This window comes from Astatotilapia calliptera, chromosome 9, assembly GCF_964374335.1.
Source record: "Astatotilapia calliptera chromosome 9, fAstCal68.1, whole genome shotgun sequence".
NCBI lineage: Eukaryota > Metazoa > Chordata > Actinopteri > Cichliformes > Cichlidae > Astatotilapia > Astatotilapia calliptera.
Genome location: NC_137430.1, coordinates 11826180 through 11840459, shown reverse-complemented (window position 1 = coordinate 11840459; position 14280 = coordinate 11826180). Strand labels below are relative to the sequence as shown.

The 14280-nt window shown below is 39.6% G+C and overlaps 1 protein-coding gene across 6 annotated transcripts in view; it reads right to left on the bottom strand.

Annotated features, from left to right (window-relative positions):
- Nucleotides 1-4554, bottom strand: part of col11a1a (collagen, type XI, alpha 1a) — a 69097-nt gene extending 64543 nt beyond the window's left edge. For all 6 annotated transcript variants that reach the window (XM_026179229.2, XM_080305944.1, XM_026179227.2 and 3 more), the window contains exon 1: nt 4133-4554. In XM_026179229.2, the coding sequence (XP_026035014.2) occupies nt 4133-4247 (115 nt within the window). In that variant the 5' untranslated portion in view covers nt 4248-4554. The remainder of the gene's footprint in view (nt 1-4132) is intronic.
- Between the last annotated feature and the right edge of the window lie 9726 nt (nt 4555-14280).

The following is a 14280-nucleotide window of genomic DNA, read 5'->3' as shown; positions in this document are numbered from 1 at the left end:
AATGTGGAGTTCAGTTTCTTACAATAAATAGTTAAATTAGGAAATGTGGCCTTGCCCAGGCTCTACAATCTCATCTGACAGGAAATGTCTAAGCCAAGCATACCAATGAACAATGCACCAACAGAATTCGAGCTCTATAACACCTGGATAGGTTTACCTTGATAAGACTCTTCAATCTGATGTGCTTTACATAAAGGAGCCTATGTGGGTGCAAATGGACTCCCATGGGAAAGCATTGTAATTATGCCTTCTATTCAGACCACTGTCTCATCATAAAACATTAGGTTGGGAAAACATCAACTGCAACATATACCATATGTATATATACCAACATTGGCCATATAGGCCATTAGCAGCTGGAAGATTTTTTTTTCCTGCCCAAGGTCTGATAAAAATGTGAAATATTTGATGGATAAATTCAGCAAGCGTTATTTATAGACAAATGAGTTTAACTCCTGAATATGCTCAAATGACAGTTGCTCAGTTTACTCCATGAAGCAGACAGCGGTATCTGAATAAATCAGGCAATACAACTGCAGACTGCTGGATGTAATAACACTAATGTGTTTTTCTGGAGCGGAAGCATGCAAAGGTGCCTGAAAGCATCAGTAAGCCTCTTCTGATCGCTCTCAAGCCGCTGTTATGGTTGGCATGTTGAGGTCAAATAACTCTTGTATTTCTCTAACTTCTTGACACAAGAGGATGTTAAAAAAAAGTCACTGATGTCGATCTCAACACTTTCTGGTTAACATTCCAGCAATGGCAAGGAAAAGAAAAGAAAGAGCATGTTTCATTCATTCGGAGAAGCATGTGCTCTGGGAACAAGCTCCTGTCTTAACATCTACAACTGAATACTGAATGTGCCACTAGCAGCTCTCATACAGAAGGCTTGTATAAGATCATTAGATAGTCACAACAGGTCAAAATGCTAGCAGAGAGCTGATCTCCTTAAACTTGGTGCACTTTGAACTTTGAAATCTGAAGAAGTCACAAGGCCGTTCACGAACACCAACCGCTAATAGATCCCTCTAAGAAAAATCTGTGTTGGCTGATTAACTCACTCGCATTTCAACAAAACGCTCAAAGGAAGATAAGGCAAAGTATCTAAAAACATCTTAAATAAATGCGAAGTTGAGAGCATTATCAGCCGTGACTGTGGGAATACCCTCACTAAGGACAACATGGTCATTTTTGTAGCTTGTGAGGATGAAGCAACTACTTATTTTGGAGCGTGAACTGAGGAGCTTATTGTGAGTTCCCGCAGAGTTGCTTTCAGTTCAGACTCCAGGACTCATATGTTCCAGATGTGCCAATTTGGCCAGGCTACGACCCTCATACAGTGGTGCTGTGAAAACGTCAATACTGGCCAATCCATCAAGGTGGCCAAATGAGTGTGCACAGATTTTAAAAGAGTGCATCTGATGAGCTGGTGTGTTTGCCCTCAAGGCTAAGTAAATAGGCCACATAGCTGTGAGAAGAACTCAGGATGGACCTTCCTTAGTGTGGAGGAGGAACCAGTACCTGAGCTGCTAAATACTCTGTTGTTCCATCACTCCTTGCGTGGATGATAATGCAAACTATAGAGAAAGAGGAGAATGGGAGGAGCAATATAAAGCTTTGTTGCCATAAGACATCAAAATGGACAGATTTAATTTATTTGTCATGTTCACAAGTGTACATCATTGTAAACTGCATGTTCCAAAAGATATCATCATTCACATCTGAGGCCAAATACTCTCAACTCTAACTAAACTGTACATAACACTCCTATAATAAATCCCACACTCACTTTCTCATTTTCAGCATTTTTGTCTTTTAAGGTAAAGAAATGTAAAATTGGCTGGTAAATAGAAGAGGACCTTTTCACCTGCAGCTCCCTGAGACTCTAATAACATCTTCAGAGTGTCTCTCTCCCTCTCTCTCTCTTTCTATATATATAGCCCCTCTCCCCCACTCTCCCTCTCTGCTTCCTTTAACTTCCACCACGCTGCCGGCTAAAACAAGACGGCTTTATGCTGCTGTCATACCAAAGAAACTTCACTGAGACCAACCCAGTTTTCAAAGCATTTCCCCCCACTCCTCTTCCTTCACTTTACTTTTCCTCACACTATGCCTCCATATGGAAATATGGGTTTGTTTGCCCCATTGTGTTTAAATCTCTAAATGAACTGACAATAACAATAAATGTGTGACAGCTTCAGCAGACAAAGGTCCAGCAAGGAGCTGATTAGCTCTTGTTCACAGTTGGGCATTTTAAGGAGAAGACTCTGGAAATGCTAGCTTTGTCTGCTGGAATGCACATCTGAGCCTACGCCCCAGGGGCTGAGAAAACGTGTCTGTACACTGCTAGATGGAGAGGGCACCCTGCAGGAACAGCTCCTACTGCCATAAAGAGTGGCGAAGAAATTAGGACCATAGAGCACAAAGTCTCCAGGAGGATATTTAAATTGTATAAAAATGTTTCTAGTTGTTTAGTTATTAAACGGTACATTTTCAATTTAGACCATAAATTCAGTAATTTTCATCAAATTTAACAGGTTCTGTAGTACTTTAACACAACAAATGATACCAAAATGCTGTGTGAAGTAGATAAATGCACAACAACGTAATCATGAACCCCTGCATTTGCACAACATCAAGTGAAACAATTAAACTGCATTTATTTCTTGTTTTGCAGAACACGCTTTCAGTCTACCACTGAAAACCCACTAGACAAACTGCAGGTATTGGATAAATATCACTATGAAGTTCATGTTTATCTCCAACAGCCTTTTTTTAAACAAGGAGTCCTTACAGAGTTGTCGGCCAAGATGTGAGACCCATGTAATCCTGAACCATGTCACTTATGGGTGTAATGGTAGGCTAGGCCCATACGCAGGTCTGCTCTTTGAAGGCTCTTAAATCATAGGGAAGCTCAAAAAGGACCATCATCAAATAACTGCTCAATACTTAGAGAGGAAGCATTCCCACCACGGACACAACACAGCCTTGTCCTGCAGCTGACCAAACCTTTAAGTGCAAAGTTGGTGGGTGGCAAGGGGGAGGGGGGATGCACAGGCCAGTTTTTGGGCTTTGGTGTGGACCAGGGCAGTGTGGAGATAGGGTGAACCTGCATGACCACATTAGCACCCACACCGACAGTTGATTTGCACTCTACTCTGACAGGTCGGAGATCCACTGAGACCTTTCATAAAAGCGGATTTCATGAAACGATTGCTGCTGTTCCGCAAACCACAACTTTCACGTCAAAATGTTTGTGCCCAAGAACCTTCAATTAAATATCTTTCCACACGTTCACACGTTAGAATTTCACCCACTGTATAATATGAGACTGGCAATCAGATCACGGCCAAAGTTAAACACCAATCCACTGTTGAATATATCTTCAGCCAGGCATGAAGTAAAGAACTGCATTCTGATATGAGTGGTGCAGTTAAACAGTTGTAAGAAACAAGTGAACAAAGTCCAGGGTCCGACAAATGTCCAGTGCCATCTGGCTGGAAAAGCCCACCCTGCTAACCGTGTTCCAATCCACCTAGGGGACCACAGTTCAAACAAAGAGGTTTCTTTTTGCCCAAGTGAATCTTACAAAAAAGAGAGAGAGAAAGCACCATGCTCTGTTTCCTGATCTTTATAAGTGCATACCAGCGGCTTAGGATGAATTTAATTAGGCCATGTGTTTCATATTTGCCGCAGACGCTTTTCATTCATGCGTAAAAGTAGCACGAGGTAAAATTTGCTTTAATTAACGGGATTTTGATCAACTAATACACGCATTTCAAGCGATTCCTCACGAGCACTACCTGCGCCGCCTGTCTCAAAGTATTTAACGGTTCTCCTCACAGTGGCAGTAACAGGGCACACCTTTGCGGTGCCTTTGGTTCGGCTTTCATCGGCTTCTAAATATGGGGCAGTCTCACCTTATTGTGACTTGTTTGTTTGTGAAACGGGAAAACACGTCTAATTGCGATGCGAGCATAACGCTGCCTTCTCCAGGTAAGTATGTTACACCCCCACCCCCCAATCTCCATCATCAGTTACCTAGGTTTGCCATCCAGTCGGCGTTCCGTACACCGTCCCCTTTTCGGCAATACAAAGTTTATTAGAGGCGTTTGGGACCTAGTAATCTTACCTGCTCTGACATTAGCAGCCTGTAGAACCAAGGTTATAGTGATGAATCCGGTTACAGTGGAATCCATAAGCCACCTTTTCGTTTTCCACCTTGTGGACCACCTTTGCATCTCCATGGTCGCGCGCCCACAAGTGTATAAAACTTCTGGGCGACTTAAGTGATTTTTACTGACGTCCCTTCCACAATCCCAAGTAATGATAGATACTGTCCTACAAAAAAGCCATATGTGACGAATTTAAGCCTCTTCTCTCAGCCACAACGAGGCCCTGATCCTCCTGTACCGTGCCCAGCCTTCACAGTGAAGGTAGTCGGGCTTTATCCAAAACGCAAAGAGTGCAATCGGTACACTTGGTGCGTCCACGGACAGGAGGGCTGGGCGAGCTCCACAAACCAGAGCAAGGATTACAGGGAAATGACAAGTGAACCAGCCCCCGATTAGCAAATCACGGGGCTGGAAATTCTCCTTCGGGTCCACCCATTGGCTTTGTTGTGCGCCCCCCGAAGTCTCTTCAGAGCGCTTTTCATGAAAGAAAACTCTGACACAGCTCATAATGACCTGGGAAAACTGTGCACGCAGGATGTTCGGTAACATTGATAATATCTACAATTCACCAGAGACTACATCATTTGTTATCCACAATGTTTTCTTATACACCATTCAAAAATAATAGTAGTGAATTATAATGCACCATTGAATCAAACAAAACACCAGACAGTGCTACAGAGTCACTGAGGATTCAATATTTTACATCACTACAAATACTAATCAACAGGATTTTCCGTGGACAGAAACATGAAAAAGGAAAAGAAAACCGATCCTGAAAGGTCCTGCGGGTGTGGAATGAAAGAAAACACTTGAATAAATTAGAGGAATGCAGATGTTTTGCTTTGGGGTATGAGAGATCAATAAATGTTTTGATGTTATGCCTCATAAACATCCAGACCAACTAGACCTACGGAATATTTTAGTCATACACTGACCTTCAACAAGCTAACAGAATATTATTTGTTTGTTTGTTTGTTTGTTTTTGGTCATGAAGGGTAATGTTCTCCTGATGTGTAGTTAAACTAAAAAAAAAAATAACAACAAAACCTGAAGATACATTTCATTTTATTTGCTAATGTTATCGCTTTTTTATACTTACACCATGCTCTTATTCAAAGCCAATAAACCTTATGTTGTGCTTTCTAGATCAGTGATTAGGTCACTTTGCTTTTAAAGTTTTTTTAAAGGAAAGAAAAAAAAAGACAGAAAGACAGAGAGTTACTTCCTCAATTTCTTGGACCACAACACACTAAGGCAAGTTACCTTCTTTTGTTTTTTTTTCTTTTAAACAACTTTAACTTGTAATTGAATTAAGTTGAAGCATTCCAGGATTTAGGAGTCAGATCTGTATGTCTTTTGGCTCACTCCACTGATGGCAAGAGCTCTGATCAGCCTCTGTCTTTTCAGCCAGCTCGTCCTCCCAGGCCAGCCCAGCCAGCTCCCAGCCAAATCGTATCAGATGCTAGTCCCAGTGCCCAGTGACCGAATCCATGGCTGGGAAGAATAGCTGTCTGGTCAGAGATGGTTTCATGCTACATCTCATCCTAGCATGGTTCACAGAGCAGGGGCAGTCATTCAAGAAAAGTGGGCTCCAGTGACGTCCATGGGTTCTTTTGGAGGTCTGCTTAATCCTGAGTGTAATTTTATTTTTTGGTTCATAAGAAATTGTTCCAGTTAAAAATTTAAGACACATTTGGTGTCAATGTATCTAGCTTGTAGGATCTTAACTGTTTTTATTGTTATTTTCCTGATCAGATGTAAATCATGCACGTAACTTTGCTACATTGGTCTAATAAAACATCTGGTCAAATGAAATTTGCATGATTGGCAAGTCTTTCAGGGAAAAGAATCTTATTTTTGTGTGTATTTTCACTTATTTTTATTGCTTTAGAGTCAGAAGTGCACTTCAAAGGAGATAAAGTTGGGGTGAGTGAATCAGCTACAGTACAGTTCAAAGATGCCAGGGTGACAGCAGCAGATGGTAGCCCCGGGGACATTGAGGCACACTTAAGGCTGGTTTGATTTCCTGTTGGACAATAAGTAAAGCAAATTCTCCCCTGTGTTTTAGAAATAGGGCGCAACCAAATAATTGTACTTAGTAATTATTTATGTTGTTATAAATATTAGATAGCTAAATACAAGTAGTGCCAGAAAGCTTTATGTGCCTAATCTGTTGGGTGTAATGTATGCAAAATGCATGTATAGTTAAAGTGACACATTAGAGGTGGACTTTAGAGTTGACATCCATTTAATGACGTTTTAACTGTTTCATGGTCCCTATTTATAAAATAAAAACTCTTTCAGTGTGATATATAGTCTGTCTCAGATATTCTCCCGTAATTACTGCCAGCGTGTGTATGTAGCTGTTATCAGCTGTGAATATTAGAACAATCAGCCTTTGTTCAAAATTATTACCATCTCCACTAATGAGATGGCCCTAAAACCAAAAGAACCAAAGCCAACTAACTGCTGCCAGAGAAGTGATGAATAATCTCTCTGGCTATCTGCTTTAGTCTCTTACTATTTCCACAGTAATGATTACTGATTCTGTTCAGCAACTTGTAAATAAGTGTTTATGTCTTACAGCCAAAATTAGTATATATTGCTGTATGAAGACTATAACTGCACAAGAGTTTGGGTAGTGCTCTGCTACAACTTTGGGGTTATGGTATTTACAGTTATACAATTCAATATTCATTATTACATGTATATCCAGAAACTGCTGAGAATGCTTTTATTAGTTATTATTTGGTCACAGTAGGAAAAGTGTAGGAGGAGTTAATACTGGTTTAGTTCAAGCATGCTGTGTTATGGCTCAGTCACAATAGAGTTATAATAGGTCGGTAACCTCCTTGCAGCTAGGAAGAATTGATGGTTGCTTGATGACTGCGCTGATTTTTCTTTGTATTTGTTAACCAGTTGCAAGTTATTGAGGTGAGCAGCTGATTGTCCAGCGGTTGAACGTGCAACCCTCTCAACCTTGCTTTCAGTTCCTAGGTGACTGCATGGTCGCCAAGGTCACCTGTAGGAAGGCAACCTCTAGTAATCACCCCGAGACTGGTAAGGCTTGCAAATATATTAACTTAAAAATGCAAACAGATTTCCAGCATGTTGCAACCAGTTTTGTCAGGTTGCAACAAAGAATGCAACACATCTGTGAATCGTCTCTCTGAAATTGGAGACTTAACTCAGCTGTTTGCAGTATACTGGTTTTATTCGTATGTAAAAGCAAGGTTCCCAAGTGCCTCTGTCATTATGCAGTTCAATCACCATGCTGCTGTGTCACTAAAGGTGGAGGAATTTCTGAATTTTGTCTCAGATCTATAAGGTTTTGTTTAATTTGAAATTTTGCAATTTTTGTTGATTTATCAAAGTTATTTATCAAAGTTATTCACTGTATTATTACAAACTGATGTGATGCATTTGCCAACTTGACCGCATTCAATTGCAAACTGATAGCAATTTATCACTATTTCGACACATTTGACCGAGTAACACATAAAGGGATTTATAATTTATTCATTCATGTGAGGAAAAAATCTATTTTATAACTAAGAGTGTTAAGAGACATAAAAGAAATTGTGTGTGTTGTTGATACAATGAAGGTCAGAATAAAAATCAGTCTGCATAAAAGCAAGCTTGTGTGTTAATGTGCTAAAGTGGCAAATATGCAAATCTATGTTAAGGATTGCAAATCATTTGCAACTATTTTGCCATTTGTCAAAACCTTAATTTAAACATATGGAACAGCAGTCAGTGATATTTCAAGCACAAAACACAGAACCCTTCTAACGCAAAATAGACCTGCAATAAAAATACTATATAAACAGAAGTGTAAAAATTTGAGTTCTTTAACCTGCTTTGACTTTTACCTGACATGGTATTGAAACACAAGCACTTTTCACAGGCAAACTTGAGCCACCCTCCAGCCACTGTCTGTCACTGTTTACACACTGCACAGAGGCGAGTATAAAGAGCTCTTTCTCCACACTCACTCTAGTCCTCTGTCTAAAACAAGTAAGAAAAGGTTCCCTGACTTCAGTAATATTATTTTTGGCTGTTACTGTATTGCAAATGATACATACAGTACTGTGCAAAAGTCTTGAGCCAACAATCATTAGCTTCTATTTTCTAGGAAAAGGAAGGAAGTTTATTGAAACTTTTGCAAACATAAGGAAATACAGTATATAAAGCAAAAGTTGAAGTCTAATTTGCTTGAAAGTCAATATTTGGTGGTATCACAGCCTGAACTCTCTTACACAGCTTTCTTGTAATGTCTCTAAGTAGCCTTCAGGAATAGTTCTCCAGGCTTCTTGAAGGACATTCAAAGCTCTTCTTTGGAGGTTTCTGCCTTTTCTGCGCTTTGTCGAGATGATTCCACACTGCTACCATCATTTTTAAGGTCTGTACTGTGTTTTTCTATCCAGTTGAGCTTTTACCACATTGGCAGTGTGTTTGGGGTCATTGTTATGCTGAAAAATTGAACTGTTGACAATTAGATGTTTCAAGCTGATATTGGATGATGAAAAACTGACTCATCACTTTCAACCCTCAACACCAATGGCTGAAAAGGAACTTCAAACCATGATGGAGCCTTCAGTGTGTTTAACTTAGGGCTTTAGACAGTCACTGTTGGTCCTCCCTCTTGTACATACAACATGAAAAAATGTTACATTTGGATTCATAGCTTCATAAGACCTGTTGAAACTGATTTTCAGTCCAGTTGTTGTATAATTTGGCTTTTTTGTCCCTGCAACCCTTTCACAGCGACCTTTTCTGATTAGGCTTCAGTGAACAGTAGATCAACAGAAGGGGGCGTATGTACCTCTGAGGTCGTGTGTCAGGTGTTTTTTTGTCTTTTTCTTAAGGGTGGGCTGTTCAGATACCGTTCATATGTTAGTATAGATAGTTTGTTTTCAGAATAAATCCAAGCTTTGCCAAGTTTTGGCTAATAGCAGTCTGAGAATCATCTTATTGGTTAAAAAATGCCATCTTGTGCCAATCAAACTATATTATGTTTGGCATTTTACATGATTTTACAACAGGCTGCTAGTAACAAAGTCTCTTGAAACACAATCTAAAATGACTTCTTTGCTAAATTTTCTGTTATGTGCCTAAAGACACAATATTGGTTTGTCTCACCAGTTAGGTGCCTTTTTATGGTTGAATGATTCATGGGTCAGTGTTAATTGGCTTAAAAAAACATTCCTCTGAAAATGATCAGGCCAATATCCAAAGAAAACTCTGAGGGACCTTTAGAAAGCTTGGAGAACTATTCCTCAAGACCACTTTGAAAAAAGAACAAGAACATATGGTTCCTTCGAAGCAAAAATGAAGAAATGATAGACGACTCAAGACTTTTGCACAGTAAATATAAAGATATGTATCTTTCTATTTATATAAACATATGTATCTTTTACGACTTTCTCTCTCTCTCGCTCTCACACACACACACAAATAATTAACAAAAAATCTGTCTAAAGGATATTCTTGGGCACAAGAGAACTATTTATATGGGGTTTGTGTTGCTTATTAAATTTAACATTCTGTTTTAAGCAGGCCTGAGATAAAAGCTCCTCCAAACATGCCTCTATTGTTTATATGGATAAAAAACACAAATCTGTGTCAACTATTTTGGGCCAAGAGAAAAAGAAATGAACTGCAGTCAGTCTGGCCTGGTCTACAGGTGTTCTTAATGGGAAGCAACTCAATGCTACAGCACATAAGAGAAAGAAAGCAGCAATTTTGCAGCCAGACATGCAACAAGCCATTTATGTGTCTCAGAAAGTCAGGAATGTCTTTCCGTCTGAGCACGCTGTAGCTAAGAGGCATCTAAAATGATGGCTTCGGTTGATAAAAGTATAATTTCAAGGGTGCTGTGATATTCACAACTCAGATGGCTTAATAATTACTATTTTATGTATGCTATATGAGCCACAGGTAATAACAGCTCAGATCCAGATCTCGGGTAAGTTTGTCTCACAAGACAGAGCGGAAATGTAGTCAGCATTTCTAGTGTGCTAGCCCTGTGATTTAAGAATACAGTTCTACTTTTTGCTCATAAAGCGCAGAGAGCCATAAGAAAAAAAAAAAAGAAAGAAAATCATTTTCAAATTTCAGCCGTACCATAAAACATACCAGAGCACATCAGAATAACTTCATTTAATATATTGATGGACAGTTTGAACAGTTTCCTTCACTGAAAAGAAGCGCTACATTCAGCCAATCAAAAGAGAGCTGCACATTTTTCCACCAACTGATCAGGGCGCTTCCAAAGTGAGCCCTCAGGACAATGGAGGATTAGAAGAGTTGCACAAACGTGGCGTGTAAAAGTCTGTGGAAAAACATACTGCACATCATTCTTCTTACAGGTGTTAAGGTGAAGATCATGACACTAGGAGCAAGGTGTGCTGTGACACTAACGCGAAACAGTTGAATAAAGAAGAACATTTTACAAAGGATTGAAGCAAACTTGGACTGACTGGAGTATGAGTGAAGAAAGCAGGTGAACACTGTGGCTGAATCACAAGATAGCAACTCTACTGTGAAGTAATGGAGGATGGCCCACAACTAGCTAGCGTTTTTTGTGTTTGTAAGCAACAAACATTTTTATAGGTCAGTGAGGAAGCCACCATCTATCACTATGTAATAATATGTGAAGACCGGAGTGAGTTAACTGAACAGTAGTAATAATCCTGTAATAATGAAGTTATAAGAAGCCCATCAAGTGCCTTAGCTGCACACATGTCACCAATACAAAGCAGAGGTTTCTTAGCAGGCATCAACTAAAATATTCTTCCTCGTGTTTCCGGGTTTGCTCTGTGGGCAGCTGGAGTCAGGCTTCATTCATAGAGCTCCTTTTCATGCACTATGTCTCTCTCCTCCCACCCTGTAACTGAGCGCACCCACAGGGGTGGCACTGAAAATACTGCAGCCTCTAAATGGAAGCCCATGAGGAAGACTGGCTGAGTGATGAATTGTAGGAGGTAAACTATAGTTTGCTATTCATGTTACAAAATGACAGGGTGTGTGCATTACCATACGCATTTGATGTGGTGGAGTTTGGATGCAGTGTTTGATCCAAGTCTGTCTGCAACCACCATATGATTGTAAAAGAGTTTATGAGCATTAGCGTTTGTTTTATCAGCTTCTTTCACATATAAACATGACCACCCCACTTATGCTAATACACAGTTTGCGTACATGGTTATCCATTTCCTAAAAGTTCCGAAGAACTTCTTAAGAATTCACCCCAAACTAAAAAGACCCAAATATTGAGTTTATACAAGTTCACTTGTACCCATACTGTCAAGAGATTTAAAATGATGGGTTGGGCTACTTACAATCACAGATGTTTATACAGGCAAATGTTCAGTATACTCATTTAATTTTTGGGTGGTACAAAACACTGTAACCATACTCTCTTTAATTTGATACATGCACATTAAGAGAGACTTTCCCTTACTTACATTAAATGGACTCATTTTTTTGATACGTTCTACAGACATGTATTGGGCCACCTACACATTACACCTACAGCATGATGTCACGTTCTTTATCCCCTCCACCCATTGCCAGCTTTAATGGCTTACGTTTGTCAGCCAAGGATTTCTACAAGATTTTTTAAAGTGTCTGTGGATTTTTTTTTTTCTTCATTTTTTGTTGTTGTTTTTGCCCATTCAGAAGAGTGTTTGTTAGGTCAGACACCGATGTTGGATGTTTGCAATCTCCATTCTGGTCCATCACAATGGTGCTCGATGGGGTTAAGGTCAGGGTTTAAAGCAAGCCAGTCAGCTTCTATGCCAAACATATTCAGTCATGTCTACTAAACTTGGTTCTTGCAGGGGTAAGAGTTCTGTGGCCTTATGATGTCTCTCTCTCTTTCTTTTTACACACACACACACACGTACGTATGACTTTGCCGGTTTCAATTGAAACAATTCCAGTGTTTTTAGTTCACCATTTATGAGGCTTCAACAGGGAAAAAAAGACAGATCTGAATGTTTGAAATTGTTTTGGAAAAATTCTGTAATGAATAGATGAAAAATAATCAAAGGAGCAATTCAGTCGGTTTATTATTTTGTTACATACGAAGAGCAAAAAAAGTTAAACGAGTAAATAAAGAAACAAGACAGAGGAGAGAAAACCCCAACGATCCCCTCTGAGCAAGACTTGTGGACAGTGGGGAGGAAAAAGTGCCTTTAAACAGAAACCTCCAGCAGAACCAGGCTCAGGAGGGGGCAGTCAACTGCCAGGACTGGTTGGGGGTGAGATGTCTTTCCTTTGGAACAAGTGCAAGCGCTTTTTCCTTCTTTTTCAGACACTTTTTTCTCCAGAATGAGGATTTTCAACTCATCGATTGTTTCAGCATTTTGCTTCTCGAGTTTCTGGTATCTTTGCTTCACTTCTAACGTTGCTTGTGTTTCTTCAAGCTTTTCTTTCAGTTCTTTCGATTTTGCCTCGTGTCCTTCGTTTTGCAACTGCTCATTTCTTCTTTGGACTTCTTGAAGCGTACGCTGCAGGTCTTCATTCATTTTCTCTTGCTGTTGCTTTTGTGCCTGCATTTCTGTGTTTTCACGCTTCAAGTCATTGTAGTTCAACAACATCACCTTAATGTGCTGTGAGTTGTTTCTTGCTATTCCACTGATCCTATGCTGCATCTCTGAGGATCGTTTTTCCAGTCTTTCCTTTTCTCCTTCAAGTTCATTTGTTTTGCCCTTCATTTTATCACAGAATTGTTGCAGTTGCAGGTTTTTCCTCTTAAAGTCCTGCAGAATACGTTTTTCTTCTTCCTGTCTTTCCTTCTGTTGCTCTTTTTCTCGAAGAAGCTCTTCATTGTTGCGCAGTGTTTGACCAAGTCTGGCTTTCAGCACTCTGTTTTCTTCCTCCATGCCTTTGAATTAACGCTCCATTTCTCTCTGCTTTATGTCCTTTTCTTCCTTCTGTTGGAGGATTTCTTTATTTTTTTTCCAGCGCTTCATAGAGCTTTCCTCTGAGCATCTGATTGTTTTGCTCCATGTCTTGGAGATCCCATTGGATCACCTCAATAGTAGCGTTTCTGTCTTGAAGCACTCTTTTTCTTGTTTTCTTTTTATGTCTGGCTGGCATTGTTGTTTTTCTTCCAGCTCTTTATTTTGTGCTTCCATTCGTCTGCACTTCTCCTCTAGTTGATTAATTTTGTTCTGTAGGTCGTAGTTTTCCTTCCTACTTTTTTGTAATGCCCTTTGAATGATTAATTTGCTGGCCACGCCAGGAAGGAGAGGCGGCGTAATCTTTTCTTCTTTGTTGGCGTTTTTGTGGATACATGTTGGAGTCTGTACACAGGTTTCCAAATGTATCTCTGGTCAAACGTTTGAAGGCTACGAGCACAACTGCTGTGAACAAACTGACTAAAAATTGCTGATTCCTACTCTCCTTTCTGCATGCAAAGGGTCTAAGATCCTTCATGATGTCTTTGTGACATCATCAGTCTGTAAGCCAATGAGATTGTCACATAACATTTTGGAATGGGAATATTTTTTTTAAACTGTCAAAATGAACTTAAAGAAAACACGAGTAACTCAGTTATTTAGCTAAGCCCAAAGATGTTCTGGAAAATGTTCAACAGTGATCAACCAAAAATAACCAAGCTGATGACTGACTCACTCTGCCCATTTTAGAGGCAAGGCAAGGCAAGGCAAGGCAAATTTATTTGTATAGCACAATTCAACAACAAGGTGATTCAAAGTGCTTTACAGAGACATTAGAAACAAAAACAAATAAAAAGCATAATTTAAAATTGATTAAAACAAGCAAACAAACAAACTAACTAAACACACACATTTCACACCTGTTCGCGCGATCTGAACCCTTATCGTAAGGGGAGCTACCAGTCCTTCTGTGGACGAGCTACTTTCTATTTTAAATTCCCTGAATTTAAAATACTCTCTAGACCCAGTCTAGACCCAGTTGGGGAGCTATCCAGAGCTCTAAACCCACTTAACAAACAAACAAACAAACAAACAAACAAAACAGTATATAAAATCAAAACAGATAAAATCAGAAATAGATAAGATCAGTAGTTAGTGTAAGTTTTGAAATTTAAGCTTAAAAGTGTGGATTT